This window comes from Pongo abelii, chromosome 3 (assembly GCF_028885655.2).
Source record: "Pongo abelii isolate AG06213 chromosome 3, NHGRI_mPonAbe1-v2.0_pri, whole genome shotgun sequence".
Classification (NCBI taxonomy): domain Eukaryota; kingdom Metazoa; phylum Chordata; class Mammalia; order Primates; family Hominidae; genus Pongo; species Pongo abelii.
Genome location: NC_071988.2, coordinates 109,780,844 through 109,798,550, shown reverse-complemented (window position 1 = coordinate 109,798,550; position 17,707 = coordinate 109,780,844). Strand labels below are relative to the sequence as shown.

Sequence of the window (17,707 nt, the reverse complement as noted above, 5' to 3'; positions counted from 1 at the left end):
AAAATATCTAGAATAAAGATTAAAAACTGAAAAATTAAACTATATTTGAAATAAGTAAATTTTCAGGCAGGAATTTTAAGGTTTGATAACATTCCATATGAGTCATTTCTAAGTAATAAAATATAACACTTTCTACACATGCTAAGAAAAAGAAAAAGAAGAAGAAGCCTATATTACCTTCCGCAATCTATCTGCGAAACTAGGCCATCAATTCTTTCCACAAGTTGTGGACCTTTCTTCTCAGGAGTGGGGCTGTATCCCAGCTGTCCAGAGCGATTGTCTCCAAATGTGAACACTTTCCCGTCCTGCTTAGCAAAGGAAAAATCAAATTAATTTCAGGTTTAAAAAGGTAACTAAAAGCTTACTGATTGTCATACAAGAGTTAATATGGGAGCACTCTGTGAAACACAAGCTCTACATAAATAGGAGACATCCTTTATTCTTTCTAATAGTGTATGTCAAGTAAATACTTTAAACATGAAAAATCACTGGGATCAGGCACAGTAGCTCACACCTGTAATCCCAGCACCTTGGGAGGCTATGTCAGGAGGATTGCTTGAGGTCAGGAATTTGAGACTAGCCTGGCCAATATAGCAAGACCCCATCTCTACACAAATTTTTTTAAAAAAATCATTAGCATTTCCTTAAAAACTGGGCACTTTGGTGATGTATTGTATAGCATGGTGACTATAGTTAATAATGTGTTTCATATATGAAAATTACTAAGAGAGTAGATCTTAAAGATTCTAATCACAAAAAAAGATATTTATGTGAGGTGATGCATATGTTAACTAGCTTGATTGTGGTAATCATTTCACAATGTACACATGTATTAAGACATAATGTTGTACAGCATAAACATATACAATTTTTATTTGTCAATTATGCCATAATAAAGCGGAAAAAGAAAGAATTAGGTACTTAATAAGTCTTTATTGAATGAATAGATAAATTAAATGGTTCAAGAGTAAAACCAACATTTAAGTATGAGGTTGAATTTATCTGAGCATTTTCCTAAAAATACTGTCTTCCCAAAACATTCTATGATTACAAACAACTCTAGCTTTCTCTTTATTTCTATTTATTCTCTTTATTTCTATTTATTATTTATATTAAGAATAATATAATCCAAAAAATTGAGGGTTTTCTAATTTAAGATATACATTTAAAACAAACAATAAAAATAATTGGGGGCATACAGTTTTTAAACAAACATTTCAACTACACAAGTAGTTTTCAAGTCTATTCCTTATGGCTCCAGAAAGAATCCATCCCTTTGGAATATATTGTATGGTGAGGACAAGAATGGGAAGAAAACATTCAGGAAGCTGGGTCATACCTATGCCAAGCAAGAAATGAAATGAAATAATGTTCTAGGCTGTAAAGTGGATTATTGAAAACTGTAAAAATTACTTTGTTGTTTCTATCATAATTTTTATCTGTAGAATCACATTGTCAATGAATAATTGCTAAAGGGGCCAGGCGCAGTGGCTCATGCCTGTAATCTCAACACTTTGGGAGGCTGAGGTGGTTGGATCATTTGAGATCAGGAGTTTGATACCAGCCTGGCCAACATGGTGAAACCCTGTCTCTACTAAAAATACAAAAATTAGCCAGGCGTGGTGGCACATGCCTGTAATCCCAGCCACTTGGGAGGCTGAGGCAGGAGAATTGCTTGAACCTGAGAGGCGGAGGTTGCAGTGAGCCGAGATTGCACCACTGCACTCCAGCCTGGGTGACTGAGTGAGACTCTGTCTCAAAAAAAAAAACCAATAATAATAATAATTGCTAAAAGGGATTAGTTCCTGTATTAACCTAATTTTTTTTTTTTGGACAGGAGAGTCTCGCTGTGTCAACCAGGCTGGAGTGCAGTGGCACGATCTTGGCTCACTGCAACCTCTGACTCCTGGGTTCAATTGATTCTCCTGCCTCAGCCTCCCAAGTAGCTGGGACTATAGGCACCCATAACCATGCCTGGCTAATTTTTGTATTTTTAGTAGAGATGGGATTTCACTATGTTGGCCAAGCTGGTCTTGAACTCCTGACCTCGTGATCTGCCCACCTCGGCCTCCCAAAGGGCTGGGATTATAGGCATGAGCCACCACACCCAGCTATTAAACTAATTTAGTAGGTATCTAAAGATATTTCCTAAAGCTGAAATTAGCTTTTGTTACATATCTTGAAAACCTTATGATTTATATTTGGTTCACATCTCCTCTTTAGATATGTGTACACTGAATGGCTCTGTCTAGATATTGGTATATATATCTTATGCTACAGTCTGAATGTTTGCATCCCCCCAGAATTCATATGTTGAAATCCTAACCCTCAATGCCATGATATTAGGAGATGGGGCCTTTGATAAATGATTAGGTCATGAAGGCAGAACCCTCATCAATGGGATTAGTGCCCTCACAAAAGAGGCTCAGGAAGAGCCCCTCACTCCCTTCACTATGTGAGGACACAGTGAAAATATGGTATCTATGAATGAGAAGTTTGGCCCTCATCAGACATCAAATCTGCTGGCACCTTGATTTTGGACTTCCCAGCCTCCAGAACTATGGGAAATAGATCTCTGTTGTTCATAAGCCACTCTTTTTATGGTATTTTGTTATAGTGGCCCAAATGGGCTAATGTCTCTGTCTTTCAACAATAATTAGTACATATGTATCTTGTTACCATTTCTCTGGAACTCAAAAAAATAGCAACACGTTTTGGCTTACCTGGGTAAGCACAGCAGTGTGCTCAGCACCACAGCTGATATAAACCACACCTAGATTCTTCAGTGCACCAATTGAGAGAGGCTTGTTGCTTTGCACTGTTGAAAGAAAGCAGAATCTCTAGAGTATAAGAAACAGACTCAGATTTCATGACTATTTACATTTTAATATCTTTTTATATTTCTTTTTTATGTAAGAGATATATTTTATTATTCTTATAATTCACTAACATAATTTTCAGATTTCATGAGTATTTATATTTTTAATATCTTTTTATATTTTTTATGTAAGGGGTATCTTTTATTATTTTTATAATTCATTAACACAATTTTAAAAGTAAACAATCCGAAGTATAAGACAGAGGAAAAACCCTACCTTGGGAAAGAAAAAAAAGAAGTGCTCCTTTAACATTTATTTCTGGAAGCTGTCTAATCTTCTGGAATGCCCAAGGCTATTGACCTAGAAAGCTAAGCTTCAAGACCCTCATGCCTGATACTACTGCCATCTGTTCTATTCATTTGTCAACCTAAAGTAACAACCGAGAGGCTCTCAAAGAACAAGTTTATTTGGGAATGAATGACGGGATTACAATCCAGGATATGCATGCCATAGCAGGCCATGGGCATATCTGGGGAGGTTGAGGCAAGGGGGAACTTCTAAAGGCAAAAAAGGAGAAGTACACGTAGGTTATTTTGAAACAGAAGTTCATTGGTTACAAGGACTTATTGCAAGGCAGCAGTTAGGAAACACTGTTACTGGAAAGATGTCCTCATACAGGTGGCCTTAACTGCAAGGTTGTGGTTTTGGTAGAGTCCTCTGGGATAGTTATTATCAGGCGGATCTGTGTGAGGATCCTCCCTTCATGCCCCCAGGCCACCCAACTCCATTTTATTAGGGTTTGAAATAAGTGACTCCATATTGATTCTGACAATTTTCACATTTTTCTGTCACACGATAGATGCTCTGCAAATGTATTATAAAAATTGAGATGATAAGAAAAACTGGCCGGGCATGGTGTCTCACACCCGTTATCCCAGTACTTTGGGAGGTTGAGGCGGGTGGATCACTTGAGCGCAGGAGTTCAAAACCAGCCTGGGCAACATGGTGAAACCCCGAGGCTATTGACCTAGAAAGCTAAGCTTCAAGCCCCTCATGCCTGATACTACAAAAAATACAAAAATTCGCTGGGTGTGGTGGTGTGTGCCTGTGGTCCCAGCTACTCAGGAGCTGAGATTCCAGTGAGCTGAGATTGCACCACTGCACTCCAGCCTGGGCAACACAGTGAGACCCTGTCTGAAGAAAAGAAAAGAATAAAGAAAAGAAAGAAGAGAAGAGAAGAGGAGAGAAGGGAAGACAGGGGAGGGGAAGGGAGGGGAAGGGGGGAAGGGGGGAAGAGGGGAAGGGGGGAAGGGAGGAAGGAGGAGAGGGGACGGGGGACGGGAGGGGAAGGTAGCGGAGGGGAGGAGAGGGGGTGAAGGAGAGGAGATGGGGGAGGGTAGGGGATGAGGATAGGGGAGGAGAGGGGAGGAGGATAGGGGAAGGGATGTGTGAGGGGAGGTGGGAGGGGAGGGGAGGGGAAGAAGGGGTGGGGGGAGGAGGGGAGGGGAGGAAAGGGAAAGGGAGGGCAAAGGAGGAGGGAGGGGAGGGAAAGGAAAAGGAAAGGAAAGGAAAGAAAAACTTAGCTAATGCTGAAATGGTGAAATGAAACAAGGTATAAGTGCTCAGCATGGGACTGGCACAGGTTAGGTGTTAACTATATGTTAGCTGAATGTAAGGAATTAAATAGAGGAGGATGGAGTTTGTGGGGAGTACATCTTGATGAGTTTTGTGTTCAGAGGAACTGGTTGTTTAGAGAAGTGTTCTTTTGTCTAGAGGAACTGGTTGTTTGACCTAATGTTAGCAGTCTCCCAATCCAGCAGTTTCTAAACTTTGCTGCAAATTGGAATCACCTGTGAGGTCTCTAATGACGACAGATGCTTCTGGGTTTCACCCCCAGACATTCTGATTTAATAGGTATGGGGTCTGACCTGGGCATCGGGATTTTTAAAGGATCCTACAGTAGGCAGAATAATGGCCTCTCAAAGAATAATGGTCTCCCACTTCCTAATCCCGGAGCCTGTAAATAAGTTATATGGCAAAGTGAAGTTCCAGAAACCGACGGAACTAAAGTTGCTAATCAGTTGACCTTAAAACAAGGGAGATGTGCCTGGATTATCCAGGTGAGCACACTGTAATCAAGGGTCTTTTAACTGAGGAAGAGGGAGGCAGAAGAGTCTATGTGAAAGTAATGTGACTTGAGAAAGACTTATCAGCCACTGCTAGCTTTGAAGAAGAAAGAGGTCTATGATTAATGCAGGTGGCCGTTAGAAGCTGGGGAAGGCATGAAAATGGATTCTCCCCCAGAGCCTGTAGAGAGGAAGGCAACCTGCCAACACCTTGACTTTAGCACAGTGAGATCTGTGTCAGAATTCTGACCTCCAGAACTACACGATAGTACATTTGTGTTGTTTTAAGCTGCTAGGTTTGAGATGATTTGTTACCACTACAACAGGAAACTAATATAGCTCCCTAGGTTATTCGAATGTGTCACAAGTTTGGGAACCACTGTTTTAAGCATTAAGACTGCCCTTTGCCAAGTTGGTCTTCCACCTGGAAAGAAAGAATGATTTACTGCACAAACAAGACCATCTCCTTACCTGGGACATTACGCCCACTGAGGGCCAGCTGCCCCGCACTGTTACTTCCCCAGCCAAAGGAAGTCCCACAGAGAGACAGGGCAAAGCTGTGAGCCCCTCCGGCAGCCACCTGAGCCAATGGGATCCCCTCCAGGGACCTCACCCTCTGCGGGCTGGCTTGGGAGGGGAACTCCTTCCCCAAGCCCAGCTGCCCATGGCTGTTCTTTCCCCATGAAAACACTTGGCTATCTACAAAAACAAAGATGAGAAATTAAGAATTGTATTAGAATACCAAATTCAAATAGAAACTACTAATTCTACAAATCATTTTTGTGGCTTTAATGAGGTATAATTGACAAATAAAAATTTCATATATTTAAGGTATACAATATGATGAGCTGAAATACATACACATTGTTAAATGATTGTCGCAATCAGCTAATTAACATATCCATCACCTCACATAGTTACCTTTGTGTGTGTGTGTGGTGAGAATACTTAAGATCTACCCTCTTAGCAAACTTCAAGTATACAATGCACTATTATTAACTATACAGTCACACGGCTGTACATTAAAAACTTACTCACCTTATAACTGAAAGTTTATACCCTTTGACCCACATCTTCTGATTTCCCCCAAGCCCCCAGCCCCTGGCAACTACCTTTCTACTCTCTGTTTTTATTGAGTTTGACTTTCTTTTTTTTTTTTTGATACAGAGTTTCATTCTGTCGTCCAGACTGGAGTGTAGTGGTGTGATCTTGGCTCACTGCGAGCTCCACCTCCCGGTTTCAAGCGACTCTCCTGCTGCAGGCTCCTGAGTAGCTGGGATTACAAACGCGTGCCACCACGCCCAGCTAATTTTTGTGCTTTTTTTAGCAGAGATGGGGTTTCACCATGTTGGCCAGGTTGATGTCGAACTCCTGACCTCAGGTGATTCACCCGCCTCGGCCTCCCAAAGTGCTGGGATTACAGGCATGAGCCACCGTGCCTGGCTGAGTTTGACTTTCTTAGATATCACATCTAAGTGAGACCATGAGGTATTTGTCTTTCTGTGTCTGGCTTATTTCACTTAGCATGATGTCCTCCAAGTTGCAAATGGTAGGATTTCCTTCTATTTCTATTCTACTTCTATTTAATTTTACAAATCTTTAAAAGGTAAAACAGAGATAAAGAAAAAAATGAGATTAAAGTATCCCAACTAAAGGCAAGCGGGGCGGTCTAGGTCACCTTCAAAAGTCCCTTCAAACAGTGTCCACTCTTCTCCCTCCAGTTAAGGGCAACTGTGTTCTTTCAGCTGCTCAGGCCAAAAATTTAGAGTCATCCTTAACTCCTCTCTTTTACACCCTTCGACCCAGCAAATTCAAAACTTCTACCTTCAAAATCTATCCAGAATCCAACCATTTCTCACCTCTCCACTGCTACCACCTTAGCCAAGTCACCAACATTTCTCTCCTGAAAAATGACAATAGCACCTCACTGATCTCCCCGAGGCAACCTTTGCCCCCATCAGTTTGTTCTCCAAAGAGTAGCCAGAGTGATCCTTTTAAAAATATAAGTCCAATTGAATACTTCAGGAGCTTGCTGTCTCACTCAATGACGGACCAACTCCCATCACAGACCCCACATCACCAGTCTGGCCCACCCCCACTTCCCGGACTTCATCCCCCCCTGCTCACTCCTCTCAAGACCCTTTGCTATTCCTGGAGTACACTTCTGAGCATGGACCAACCCCATGGCCCCTGTGTCTGGGTAATTCTTTCATGGTTAGCATCCTATCTCTCCCTCCCTTTTCATTTTGTTTCTGCTCATATGTCACCTTTTAAGAGATATCTTCCCTGACCGCCTCATAAACTAGAAAGACTCCTTTCCTCCACCCAGGTACTCACTCTCTGTCCCCTTACTCTTGAAGGGGTACCAAACCAATATATCTCATCCCACTTCTTTAACATATTTCAAGATGGCTATTTAGTAGGGCTGGAAGCACAAGCATACCTAAAAAGCTGTCTTTTGTGTGGGAGATTTGCACCTGTACAGAAAATCTGCATTGATGCAGGCAGGCTTTCTCTGAGGCCCTCCCGTGTCTGATCTAGGAAAGATTAACTGAGAATCCCACACCTCTAAAGGTCTGGAAGAAACATTCACCATCTGTTCTCTTCGAGGGCTGCTACCTGTAAGGCTTCATCTACACAACAGGACCACCTCTGCCTCAAGATGGTATATAAGCGTCTCTGCCCCATTGGGGCATTGGGGTAATTGCTCTATGGTTCTCCCCTATGCATATTAATAAATAAATTAATATGCCTTTTTTCCTATTAATCTGCCCTTTTTTTTTTTTTTTTTTTTTTTGAGACGAGTCTTGCTGTGTCACCCAGGCTGGAGTACAATGGCACAATCCCAGCTCGCTGCAACCTCTGCCTCCCGGGACCAAGTGATTCTCCTGCCTCAGTCTCCCGAGTAGCTGGGATTGCAGGTACCTGCCACCATGCCCGGTAAATTTTTGTATTTTTAGTAGAGACAGGGTTTTGTCATGTTGGCCAGGCTGGTCTTAAACTCTTGACCTCAGGTGATCCACCCACCTTGGCTTCCTAAAGTCCTGGGATTACAGGCATGAGCCACTGTGCCCAGCCTGTATTTTTAGTAGAGACAGGGTTTCACCATGTTGGCTAGGCTGGTCTCGAACTCCTGGCCTCAAGTGATCCCCTTCCAGAGTGCTGGGATTACAGGCGTGAGCCACTGCACCCAGCCAGAAAAAAAAAATCTAATCTAAGCTTATCTAATGCCTAAGTATATACCCAGTGAAATGCTAACACATCTCAGAGATTTTTTAATAAGTTATTACATCTTTTATTTTTTAACTCTTCTAAAGTTAATTTCTAACACTAAAAATAATTTTGAGGGCAAAATGCAAAACGTCAAACTCTCATGAAGGTCTATGAGAACTCACCTTTCACCATAGCAAATGCATTGAATGCCTGGGCTCTGCCCAGCCTTTACAGTCCAGACCAATGCAAAGGCAAGTCAGTACCCCAAGGAAAGAATTCACACCATGTCTATAATTAAGAAGGAGAGTGAGGAAGGAAAAGATGCTCCTATTTATGGTGCCTCTGCTATATGCTAAGGACTGTACAAGGTATACAGGGTATCTTCTGTCATTCAGTCTTCTAAATAACCTTCAAGTTAAGTATCAATATTCCTACAGATGAGAAAATTGAGACTCAGCCAAGTTAAATAACTTGCCCACGATCAAAGAGCTAGAAATGACAGGTAGAAGGAATCACACAATGGCCACGGGATATGCCCTGGACTTGTAGTCAGTGCAGTGTAATAGTGAAGCACTTAGGGTTGAGACCTAAACACTATAGGTTCAAATCCTGACTATTCTGTTTCTTAGTGTGTAACTTTGGGTAAATAATTTAAAGTCTCTGAACTCAATATTTTCCATTTCTGAAATGAGGATATAAATCATACCCTGCTCCTGTTTTTGTTTGTTTTTCTTTTTTAGAAACAGTCTTACTCTGTTGCCCAGCCTGGAATGCAGTGGCACAATCATAGCTCACTGCAGCTTCAAACTCCTGAGCTCAAGCACTCCTCCCACTTCAGCCCCCTGATTAGTTGGAACTACAGGTGCATACCACCATGCCCAGCTAATTTTTCAAATTTTTGTAGAGACAGGATCTCACTATGTTGGCCAGGCTGGTCTCAAACTCCTGGCCTCAAGTTATCCTCCTGCTTCAGCCTCCCTAAGTGCTGGAAATACAGGTGTGAGCCACTATGCCCGGCCCAGTTCCTGTGTTTGTAAGGTAATTATGTGAAAAAACACACATAAAGCATTTAACATGGCAGCTGGCACATAGAAGATGACCAATAAATGTTAGCTGTCCATAGACCATGGCACAGTTGCAGTGACACATAAGACATTACCTGAGGAGCATACAAATGTTATAGTCCTTTGAAGGGGGTCAGGATATGCCACACCAAAATATGCTACTTTGGCATAAGGATTGTTTTGAGTTGAAGGCAATTGAGAGTTAAGAGATGTAGGAAAAGGTTTCTGCCCTTCTCTTATCTGCCTAAAAGCAAGGCATAAGTTTCCCTTTGTGGAGTTATCTCCACTCAACCGTACCAGGGAGAGAAGAGTAACTTTTATCACTGAAGACGATGAAGCAGCACTGAGATGAATCTGCATAAACAAATCTTACTAAAATATCCTGTATCTTCCCTTGGTTTCCCTATATATTTCCTAGTCACTTTCCCACAATTTATTATCCCTTGAAGCCCAAACTCCCTTTTCTTTGTTAAAACAGTATGTAAGTTCCTAAGTCTAACCACTACTTTTAGTTTCACTTATTTTCTGTGAACTCTTGTGCACAAAAATATTAATAAAAATTGGGGACCAGGCACAGTGGCTCACGCCTGTAATCCCAGCACTTTGGGAGACCGAGGCGGGTGGATCACTTGAGGTCAGGAGTTCGAGACCAGCCTGGCCTACATAGTGAAACCTCATCTATACTAAAAATACAAAAATTAGCTGGGCATGGTGGCGCGCACCTGTGATCCCAGCTACTTGGGAGGCTGAGGCAGGAGAATCGCTTGAACCCAGGAGGTGGTGGTTGCAGTGAGCTGAGATCATGCCACGGTACTCCAGCCTGGATGACAGAGCAAGACTCCATCTCAAAAAAGAAAAAAAAGAAAAGAAAAGCAAAAAAGATAAATTGGGTGCCCTTTCTCTTTTAATCTGTCTTCTGTTAATTTAATTTGCAGGTTCCCAAAGACTACGCATAAGAGGGTAGAGGAAAATTTTTTCCTCCTTCAGACTCTCTATTGAGAAATTTGGATTGAGGGTGGACAAAGGAGGGTGGAGGTTGGTAGAAAAAGTGTAGATGTACAATTGTTATATGTCAATAAAGACAAATAAGTAAAAATTTTTAAAAAGAAAAAATATAGAGTCGTGATTTTGACACCTTGACTTCTCTTTCTTTGATCTAAGCGAAATAGACAAATACGTCTGCCAGTGTGGACAAGCCATTCAGCATAAAGAGCAAATGGCTGGAAATAAAGCCACTACTAAGCTCTGAGACAGTTGGCCAGTTACGTCAAATAACCAGAGACAGCCCCTTATGGCACTATGAATTAGGCACTGTTTAGAGTATAATTAGGACCAAGAAATTTGAGAAAAAAATATGAAAACAATATATCTTATGAAACCGGGAGAATGAAAAACTTCTAAATGAACTCCAGTGCATTAAAAATCAGCAGCTATAATTCCTATTCCAAAAATTACTTCCTACTCACACTCAGATCCAAAAAGTGTTTCTTACCTTTTGATAATGCCAGGGAGTGGCAGTGTCCACAGGAAACTTGTATTATTTTTATACCATTCAGAGTCGTTATTTTCCTATAATACAAATAATACAAAATTGATTAATCCTTATTTAGAGTGAGTTGTCCAGTGGTCTACAGATATTTAAAAGTATCTCAAGTAATACATCTGGTCCAGGAAAACCATTTTATTTTCTTGTATTTCTGTAGTACCTTTATTCCAAAGCCCTCAAACTGTTTTTAACATGACATCAACATGTACAAAGGTATAGGACAGAATCCAAAACAGTATATAATGCAAAAGCCATTGTTATTGGACTTTAATGCAATATCTAATATACTAATTTTATTCTACACTTAATAGCCTAAAAGAAAAATAAATTTTTTCTACATATGTAGTATAGGGCCTTAGAATTTATAGAACACCAACATCTTCATCATCTAATTTAAGCCCTAATTTAATAAAGAAATCATTAGGTTAAATCATACAAAATTGCCATTTTTGTGGATCAAAACCAGATAACTATCAGCAATTTCCTTTTTTTTTTCCACAGACGGAGTCTTGCTCTGTCACCCAGGCTGGAGGGCAGTGGTGCGATCTTGGCTCACTATAACCTCCTCCTCCTGGGTTCCAGTAATTCTACTGCCTCAGCCTCCCAAGTAGCTGGGATTACAGGCATGCACCACAATGTCCGGCTATTTTTTTTGTATTTTTAGTATAGACGAGGTTTCACCATGTTGGCCAGGCTGGTCTCAAAATCCTGATCTCAGGTGATCCGCCCACCTTGGCCTGCCAAAGTGCTGGGACTACAGGCGTGAGCCACTGCGCCTGGCCACTATCAGCAATTTCATAAGGTGAATCTAATGGAACTCAAAGAGGTCAAATAGGTATGACGCTGTAGAACCAGACTCAAATTCTGGTCTTTTCATTCCAAGTTCAATGCTCATTTCCCCAAGTCACATTGATCTCTACTAGAATTTAATGACCAGAAGAGGTAACGAGAGGTCACTTCCTAATATTAAAAAGCATGCGTTTGAAAATCCCCTAAGTATGTAATTCACAAACACACAATCCAGAGCCAACTACTTGTCATATCTGTCCTGGGAAACTGTTTGTGAGGAAATGTGATATTTCCCTCCACTTTACTAAGTAAAATGTTAGGGCCCAGTGGTTTATGACAAGCCAAAATGTTATGTTGAGAAAACAACTTCTCCTCTTCCACCTTTAGTCCAATATTTGGGGGCTTGCAAATTAACTGACAATAGATTAACAAGAGAAAAGACAAAGGTTATTTACAAGTGTGCTCGCTATTGCAGAATATCCCAAAGTAAAGTTTTATATATGTCAACTTAATAAAAGGCGGGGTTTTGGGACTTCAGTGGGAAAGCATAGAAGGTTCTATTGGGCTTTTTGATGGTAATGGTAATGGGTGGTCTATCTTAATGACAACTGAATTCCCAGGAAACTCTCACTCAAGGAAGTCACTGGGAACTGCATTTTCGGGAGGCTCTGTTTTAGTGTGATAAAGGAAGTTCAAGTAAGATTTATATCTGTATCTTTTGCAGTTCAAATGTTTCTACTTTACAGTGGTCTTTATACCCACTCTGGAGGTCTAAGTTGGCCCCCACAGTTATATTCCAAGAGATAAGATTAAGATCAAAGGGTCACATCTCATTTCACTCTGCTCTAATTAAATAATAATTGGTGTTGTAGGTTTTTTCCTCCCTTCTTCCCTCACTACACTGTAGTCCTTCAGGTTAGGTTAGGAACTGTGTTTGTCATACTCATTTTTTTTTGTTTTTTGTTTTTTTTGAGACCGAGTCTCCCTCTGTTGCCCAGGCTGGAGTGCAGTGGCACTGTTTCAGCACCACTGCAACCTCTGCCTCCCAGGTTCAAGCGATTCTCCTGCTTCAGCCTCCTGAGTAGTTGGGATTGCAGGTGCCTGACACCATGCCCGGCTAATTTTCTTGTGTTTTTTTGTAGAGAGGGGCTTTCACAGTGTTGACCAGGCTGGTCTCAAATTCCTGACCTCAAGTGATCTGTCCACCTTAGCCTTTCAAAGTGTTGGGATTACAGACATGAACCACTGCAGCTGGCCTGTCATAGTTTTCCTTGTATCCTGGCATCCTGCACAGTGCCTGGCACATGATACTATATATATTGAATAAACGAAGGAGTGGGTTGAAATACTTACTTAGGTGTGAAACTTATTTCCTTGAATTCTCCAATTCCCAGCTGCCCTTCAGAACCAGCTCCCCATGCGAAGACCCTTCCTTTGTGGCACACAGCCAGGGAGTGCTCCTTCCCGCAGCTCACAAGATCAACAATTAGGGTTTCCAATGCCTGAATTGGTTCTTTGGGAAACAAAACAAAACACCACCTAACCACCACCGCAGATTATTAATTTAACACAAGCTTAAGACAGCACTTTTCTTCAAAAAGAAGGATCATCCAGATTTCTTGTCTCCTCCAATGGTCTTTTAAATCAAGACCTTAAGTCCATTCTAAATGTCTGAAGGAAGTAAATTCAATGTATGTTACCCTGTCTTTATAGGATACAGCTCTGTTAAAATAATCAACTGGGAGACTATTAGGTTGAGATGGCTCCAGCACCTTGGGTTCCTACCTAAGCAAACCAAAACCCAACTCAGAGTGGTTGATCATAGCCTAGGAAAACGAAACTTAAGGTTAACCAATCAGAAACCGCCAGCTAACATCTAACTAGAGACTTTACCAACCAGAAACTGCTGACTATTTCAAACAAGGGACTTTCCACTTTAACCAATCAAATATTTTCTTTGTCTTGCTTCCTGGAACACGTTATCAAAGGTTCCCCCTGGCATCTCCTTGCACCTCCCTTAGTGGAGCCCAACTGCTTGAGGTCTGGTGCTGCTCAATTCATGAACTGCTGAATGTTCAAACTGACTCTTAAAAACATTTAATTATCCAAGTCTATCTTTTAATGGCTGTTATTTAAAGGAGTAGGCATCATGGAGGGGGTAACTTCTAGGGACTATGACACATGACCAAATGTTTCTCTAGCAAAACCTAGCAAAATAAAGGGACCCAGAAAAAAGTTGGGATCTCCTCCATTTTGCTATTCTGTCTTCCCACCCTAAACACTGAAAGCAGTGAATCCCTTGCTCAGAAGGAAATTGGAAGGGAGCCTACCTCATGAGTGTGAGAGGCAGGTGCTGGATCCTCTTACAAAGAAAAGTGAAAAATATGCCCCTATGGAGGCCCTAAATATACCCACAAATGAAAACCGGATCACATTTCCCTACAAGCCAATCTAAACTGCTTTCCCAAGGTGTCTGTCTCTGAATTATTAGAGGTTTGGAGTTCAGAACATCATACCAGTAAAGTTTTTGCAACATTTAAGATTTTGTTTTTCCTTTTATCTTTGTAATCTTATCTTTTTCAACTATTTACTGTCAATTTATGCAAGGCTAAAATTTCCCAAAGATTCATGCACTCACAAAGATAGAAATTAGTACCATTTTTCTGGAGAACAATTTGGCGTTAAGTATCATGTTGCCCTTCATTTCCAAATAAAGATGATAAGACCTGAAAACATGCTACTTTACCATAAGAATTTGAGCTGAAGGCAATTGAGAATCAACAGATGCAGGAAGAGTTCTCTGCTCTCTTCTTATCTACCTAAAAGTAGGTCATAAATATCCTTTTGTGAGAAGCTCCCATCTCCTGCACCAAGAAGAGAAGGGTTGGCCAGGCGCGGTGGCTCATACCTGTAATCCCAGCACTTTGGGAGGCTGAGGTGGGCGGATCACGAGGTCAGGAGTTTGAGACCAGCCTGACCAACATGGTGAAACCCCGTCTCTACTAAAAATATAAAAATTAGCTGGGCATGGTGGTGGGCGCCTGTAATCCCAGCTACTTGGAAGGCTGAGGCAGAAGAACCGTTTGAACCTGGGAGGCGGAGGTTGCAGTGAGCCAAGATAGTGCCGTTGCACTACAGCCTGGCAACAGGGCAAAATCCCATCTCAAAAAAAAAAAAGAAGAGAAGGGTCACCTAAGATGAAGACTTGGCACTGAGGTGAGCCTGTAAACAAGTCTAATTAAAATAACCCTTATCTTCCATTAGATTTTCCCATGTATTTTCTAGTCACTTTCCCTGAGTTCATCATCCTTTAAAGTCCAAACCCCCTTTTCTTTGTTAAACGTGGTACACAAGCTCCTAAGTCAAAGCACTTGAGTTTCACTTCTATTCCGTAAATTCCCAAGCATGTAAATTCCCCTATATGTAAAAGATTAATAAAATTGTATGCTTTTTCTCCTGTCGATCTGTCTTCTGTCATTTAAGTTTGCAGGACCCAGCTGCTGAACCTAAGAGGGTAGAGGAAAAATTTTCCTCCTCCACACACCTTTTGAAACTATTCTCAGCAAGTCATCAGAAATGTAGTCAAATATTTGCTTACAAGAATATCAATCAGTATTATTTATAAAAGCCCCTAGTGGGAAACAATCTAATTTCCACAAAAAGAGAATAATTACAGTACTCTCAGAGTTTAGAATGTTATGCAGCAATTTAAAATATATCTTCAAAACATACACAATAAAAGGGTAATATGTTCATAAGATTATGTTTGATGAAAACATAATCTTGTACAGATTATGTTTGATGAAAACATAATCTTGTACAGATTATGTACAGAGTTGCATTAATACTGCATATACAAATCTATAATGACATGATTTTTATAAAGATTAAATATGTACATAGAAAAAAGTAGACAAGGAGAAAATGCATCAAAATGTTAGGAGTTATCTTTGGGTGTAGGAGCTATGGTGATTTCTTTCTCGTATTTCTACAATAATCCATAACGATTATTGTATTATCTCATATATATAATATTTATATTTATTATTATTATTTTTTTGAGACAGAGTCTTGCTCTGTCGCCAGGCTGGAGTACAGTGGCGCGATTTCGGCTCACTGCAACCTCTGCCTCCCGGGTTCAAGCGATTCCCCTGCCTCACCCTCCCGAGTAGCTGGGACTACAGGCGCGCGCCACCACGCCCAGTTAATTTTTTGTATTTTAGTAGAGACGGGGTTTCATCATATTGGCCAGGATGGTCTCGATTTCCTGACCTCGTGATCCGCCCGCCTCGGCCTCCCAAAGTGCTGGGATTGCAGGCGTGAGCCACCGCGCCCGGCCTATTATATCTATATATATTTTAATGCCCCAGTGCATTTCTAAGGGAGATACAGGTGTCCGACCCACAAACCACGTTTGTAAGGTCAGGCTGCCTTCTCCAGGTAGAACTGCGCAGGCGAGGATTTATCTGCAAGACAAGCCGGAGGGACCACATCTGTTTCCAGAGCAGCGCTGACCAGGTTAGTTTCGGCTCTCAGTTTCGCTTTGAACTTGAACTGGAAACCGAAACAAATCCGAGGGGCGTCGGGAAAACGAAACTGAGGAAGTTGCTCTTCGGTAGCACAGGGCACCATTTTCCCGGTTCCTGTGGCTCTTCGGGTCCCGAGGAATCCGAGGCTCCCAGCGCCGCTCCCTGCCTGGCCCGCGGCGCCCAGCATCTGAGCCACTCCCTGCACCTGGGCCCCCCGCGCCCCTCACCCGGATCCCAGCGCTCCGCACCCGGTTCCCTGCGCCCGGTACCCAAGCCCCCGCGCCCATGCACTGGGATCCTCACACCCCGCACCTGGGGCCCCGCGCTCACCTGGCAGCTCCCCGCGCTGCGCGCCCCTGCGGCCCAGCTGACCCCTGCTGTTGTCTCCGCACGAGAGGACCCTGTGGTTGGTCAGCAGCAGCAGAGAGTGGCGCTCCCCGCTGGCCGCCTGCAGTAGCTCAGCCGCGGGGCTGCCCGCCGTCCTCCGGCGCTGCAGCTCCCTGGAGTCGGCGCCCCAACAGAAGTACATCCCGCTTCTGCGCCCTGTCGCCTGCTCCGGATTCCGTTGGTCCCGCTGCGATAGGCTCCCGAACGCTGGTGACTGGGTGCGCGATGATTTCCTGAATATCAAGAGACTCACCCTGTCTTCAACCCGCCCCAGGGGCGCAGCCCTGGCCCCAAGTCAACTCTCGCTGCCTGAACTTCAAGTGCTGAAGAGCATAGAGGGCGTCCCAGGGAATGAACCTGGGTTTGCATCCTAAGCCATTTATGAGTCATAAATGCCACTTTGGGCAAGTTACCTAATGATTCCGTGCTTCAGCTATCATATCTACGAAATATGGACAGCAATTCAGCAAATCTAATATGTTGGGATAATTTAATAGACACATAAAGTGTTAGAATAATATCTAGAGTGGTTAATAAAGCATCTGAGCGCCCACCTCCTTCCAGACCTTTTTTGGCACTGAAAATACGTTTATTTTTTGTTTGTTTGAGACGGAGTCTCGCTCTGTCGCCCAGGCTGGAGTGCAGTGGCACCATCTCGGCTCGCTGCAACCTCCGCCTCACGGGTTCAAGAGATTCTCTTGCCTCAGCCTCCCGAGTAGGTGGGATTACAGGCGTGCGCCACGACGCCCGACTAATTTTTGTATTTTTAGTGAAGGTGGGGTTTCACCATGTTGGCCAGGCTGGTCTCGAACTCCTGACCTCAAATGATCCACCCCTTCAGCTTTCCAAAGTGCAGGGATTACAGGCGTGAGCCTCTGCGCCCGGCCTGAAAATACAATTAGTGAAAGACAAGATCCTCTTGATGCGTTTACATTATCCTGAGGGAAAGAGAACATAAACAGATAAACACATAGTGTAATATGAAGGGGCAACGAAAAATACAACAGGAACCAGAGGGTGGAGGCGGAAGGCACTGGTATTTGAGATGATATTAGGGAAGCTCTCTCTAATGAAGTAATATTTGTGCAGAGAGCTCAGGGGACATGAGAAATGAGGGAATGAGTCGTGATCACACCTAAGGGCAGAGGATGAAAAGAAGCAGTTGGAAGGTTTTGAATAGAGAAGAGCCGTGATCTGACTTCAGTTTTTAAAGATTCATCTGGCTGCTGTGTGA

The 17,707-nt window shown here is 42.5% G+C and overlaps 1 protein-coding gene across 2 annotated transcripts in view; it reads right to left on the bottom strand.

The window, feature by feature from the left end:
• The window catches only part of HERC6 (HECT and RLD domain containing E3 ubiquitin protein ligase family member 6), a 64,952-nt gene extending 48,150 nt beyond the window's left edge, over positions 1 to 16,802 (bottom strand). The window contains exons 1-6 of one of the 2 annotated variants that reach the window (XM_024246004.3): positions 16,417 to 16,802; positions 12,911 to 13,070; positions 10,715 to 10,791; positions 5,417 to 5,644; positions 2,724 to 2,818; positions 178 to 305 (exon numbers count right to left, since the gene is read on the bottom strand). In XM_024246004.3, the coding sequence (XP_024101772.2) occupies positions 178 to 305; positions 2,724 to 2,818; positions 5,417 to 5,644; positions 10,715 to 10,791; positions 12,911 to 13,070; positions 16,417 to 16,615 (887 nt within the window). In that variant the 5' untranslated portion in view covers positions 16,616 to 16,802. The remainder of the gene's footprint in view (positions 1 to 177; positions 306 to 2,723; positions 2,819 to 5,416; positions 5,645 to 10,714; positions 10,792 to 12,910; positions 13,071 to 16,416) is intronic. The other variant, XM_054554148.2, reaches the window with a different exon arrangement.
• Positions 16,803 to 17,707: the final 905 nt, after the last annotated feature.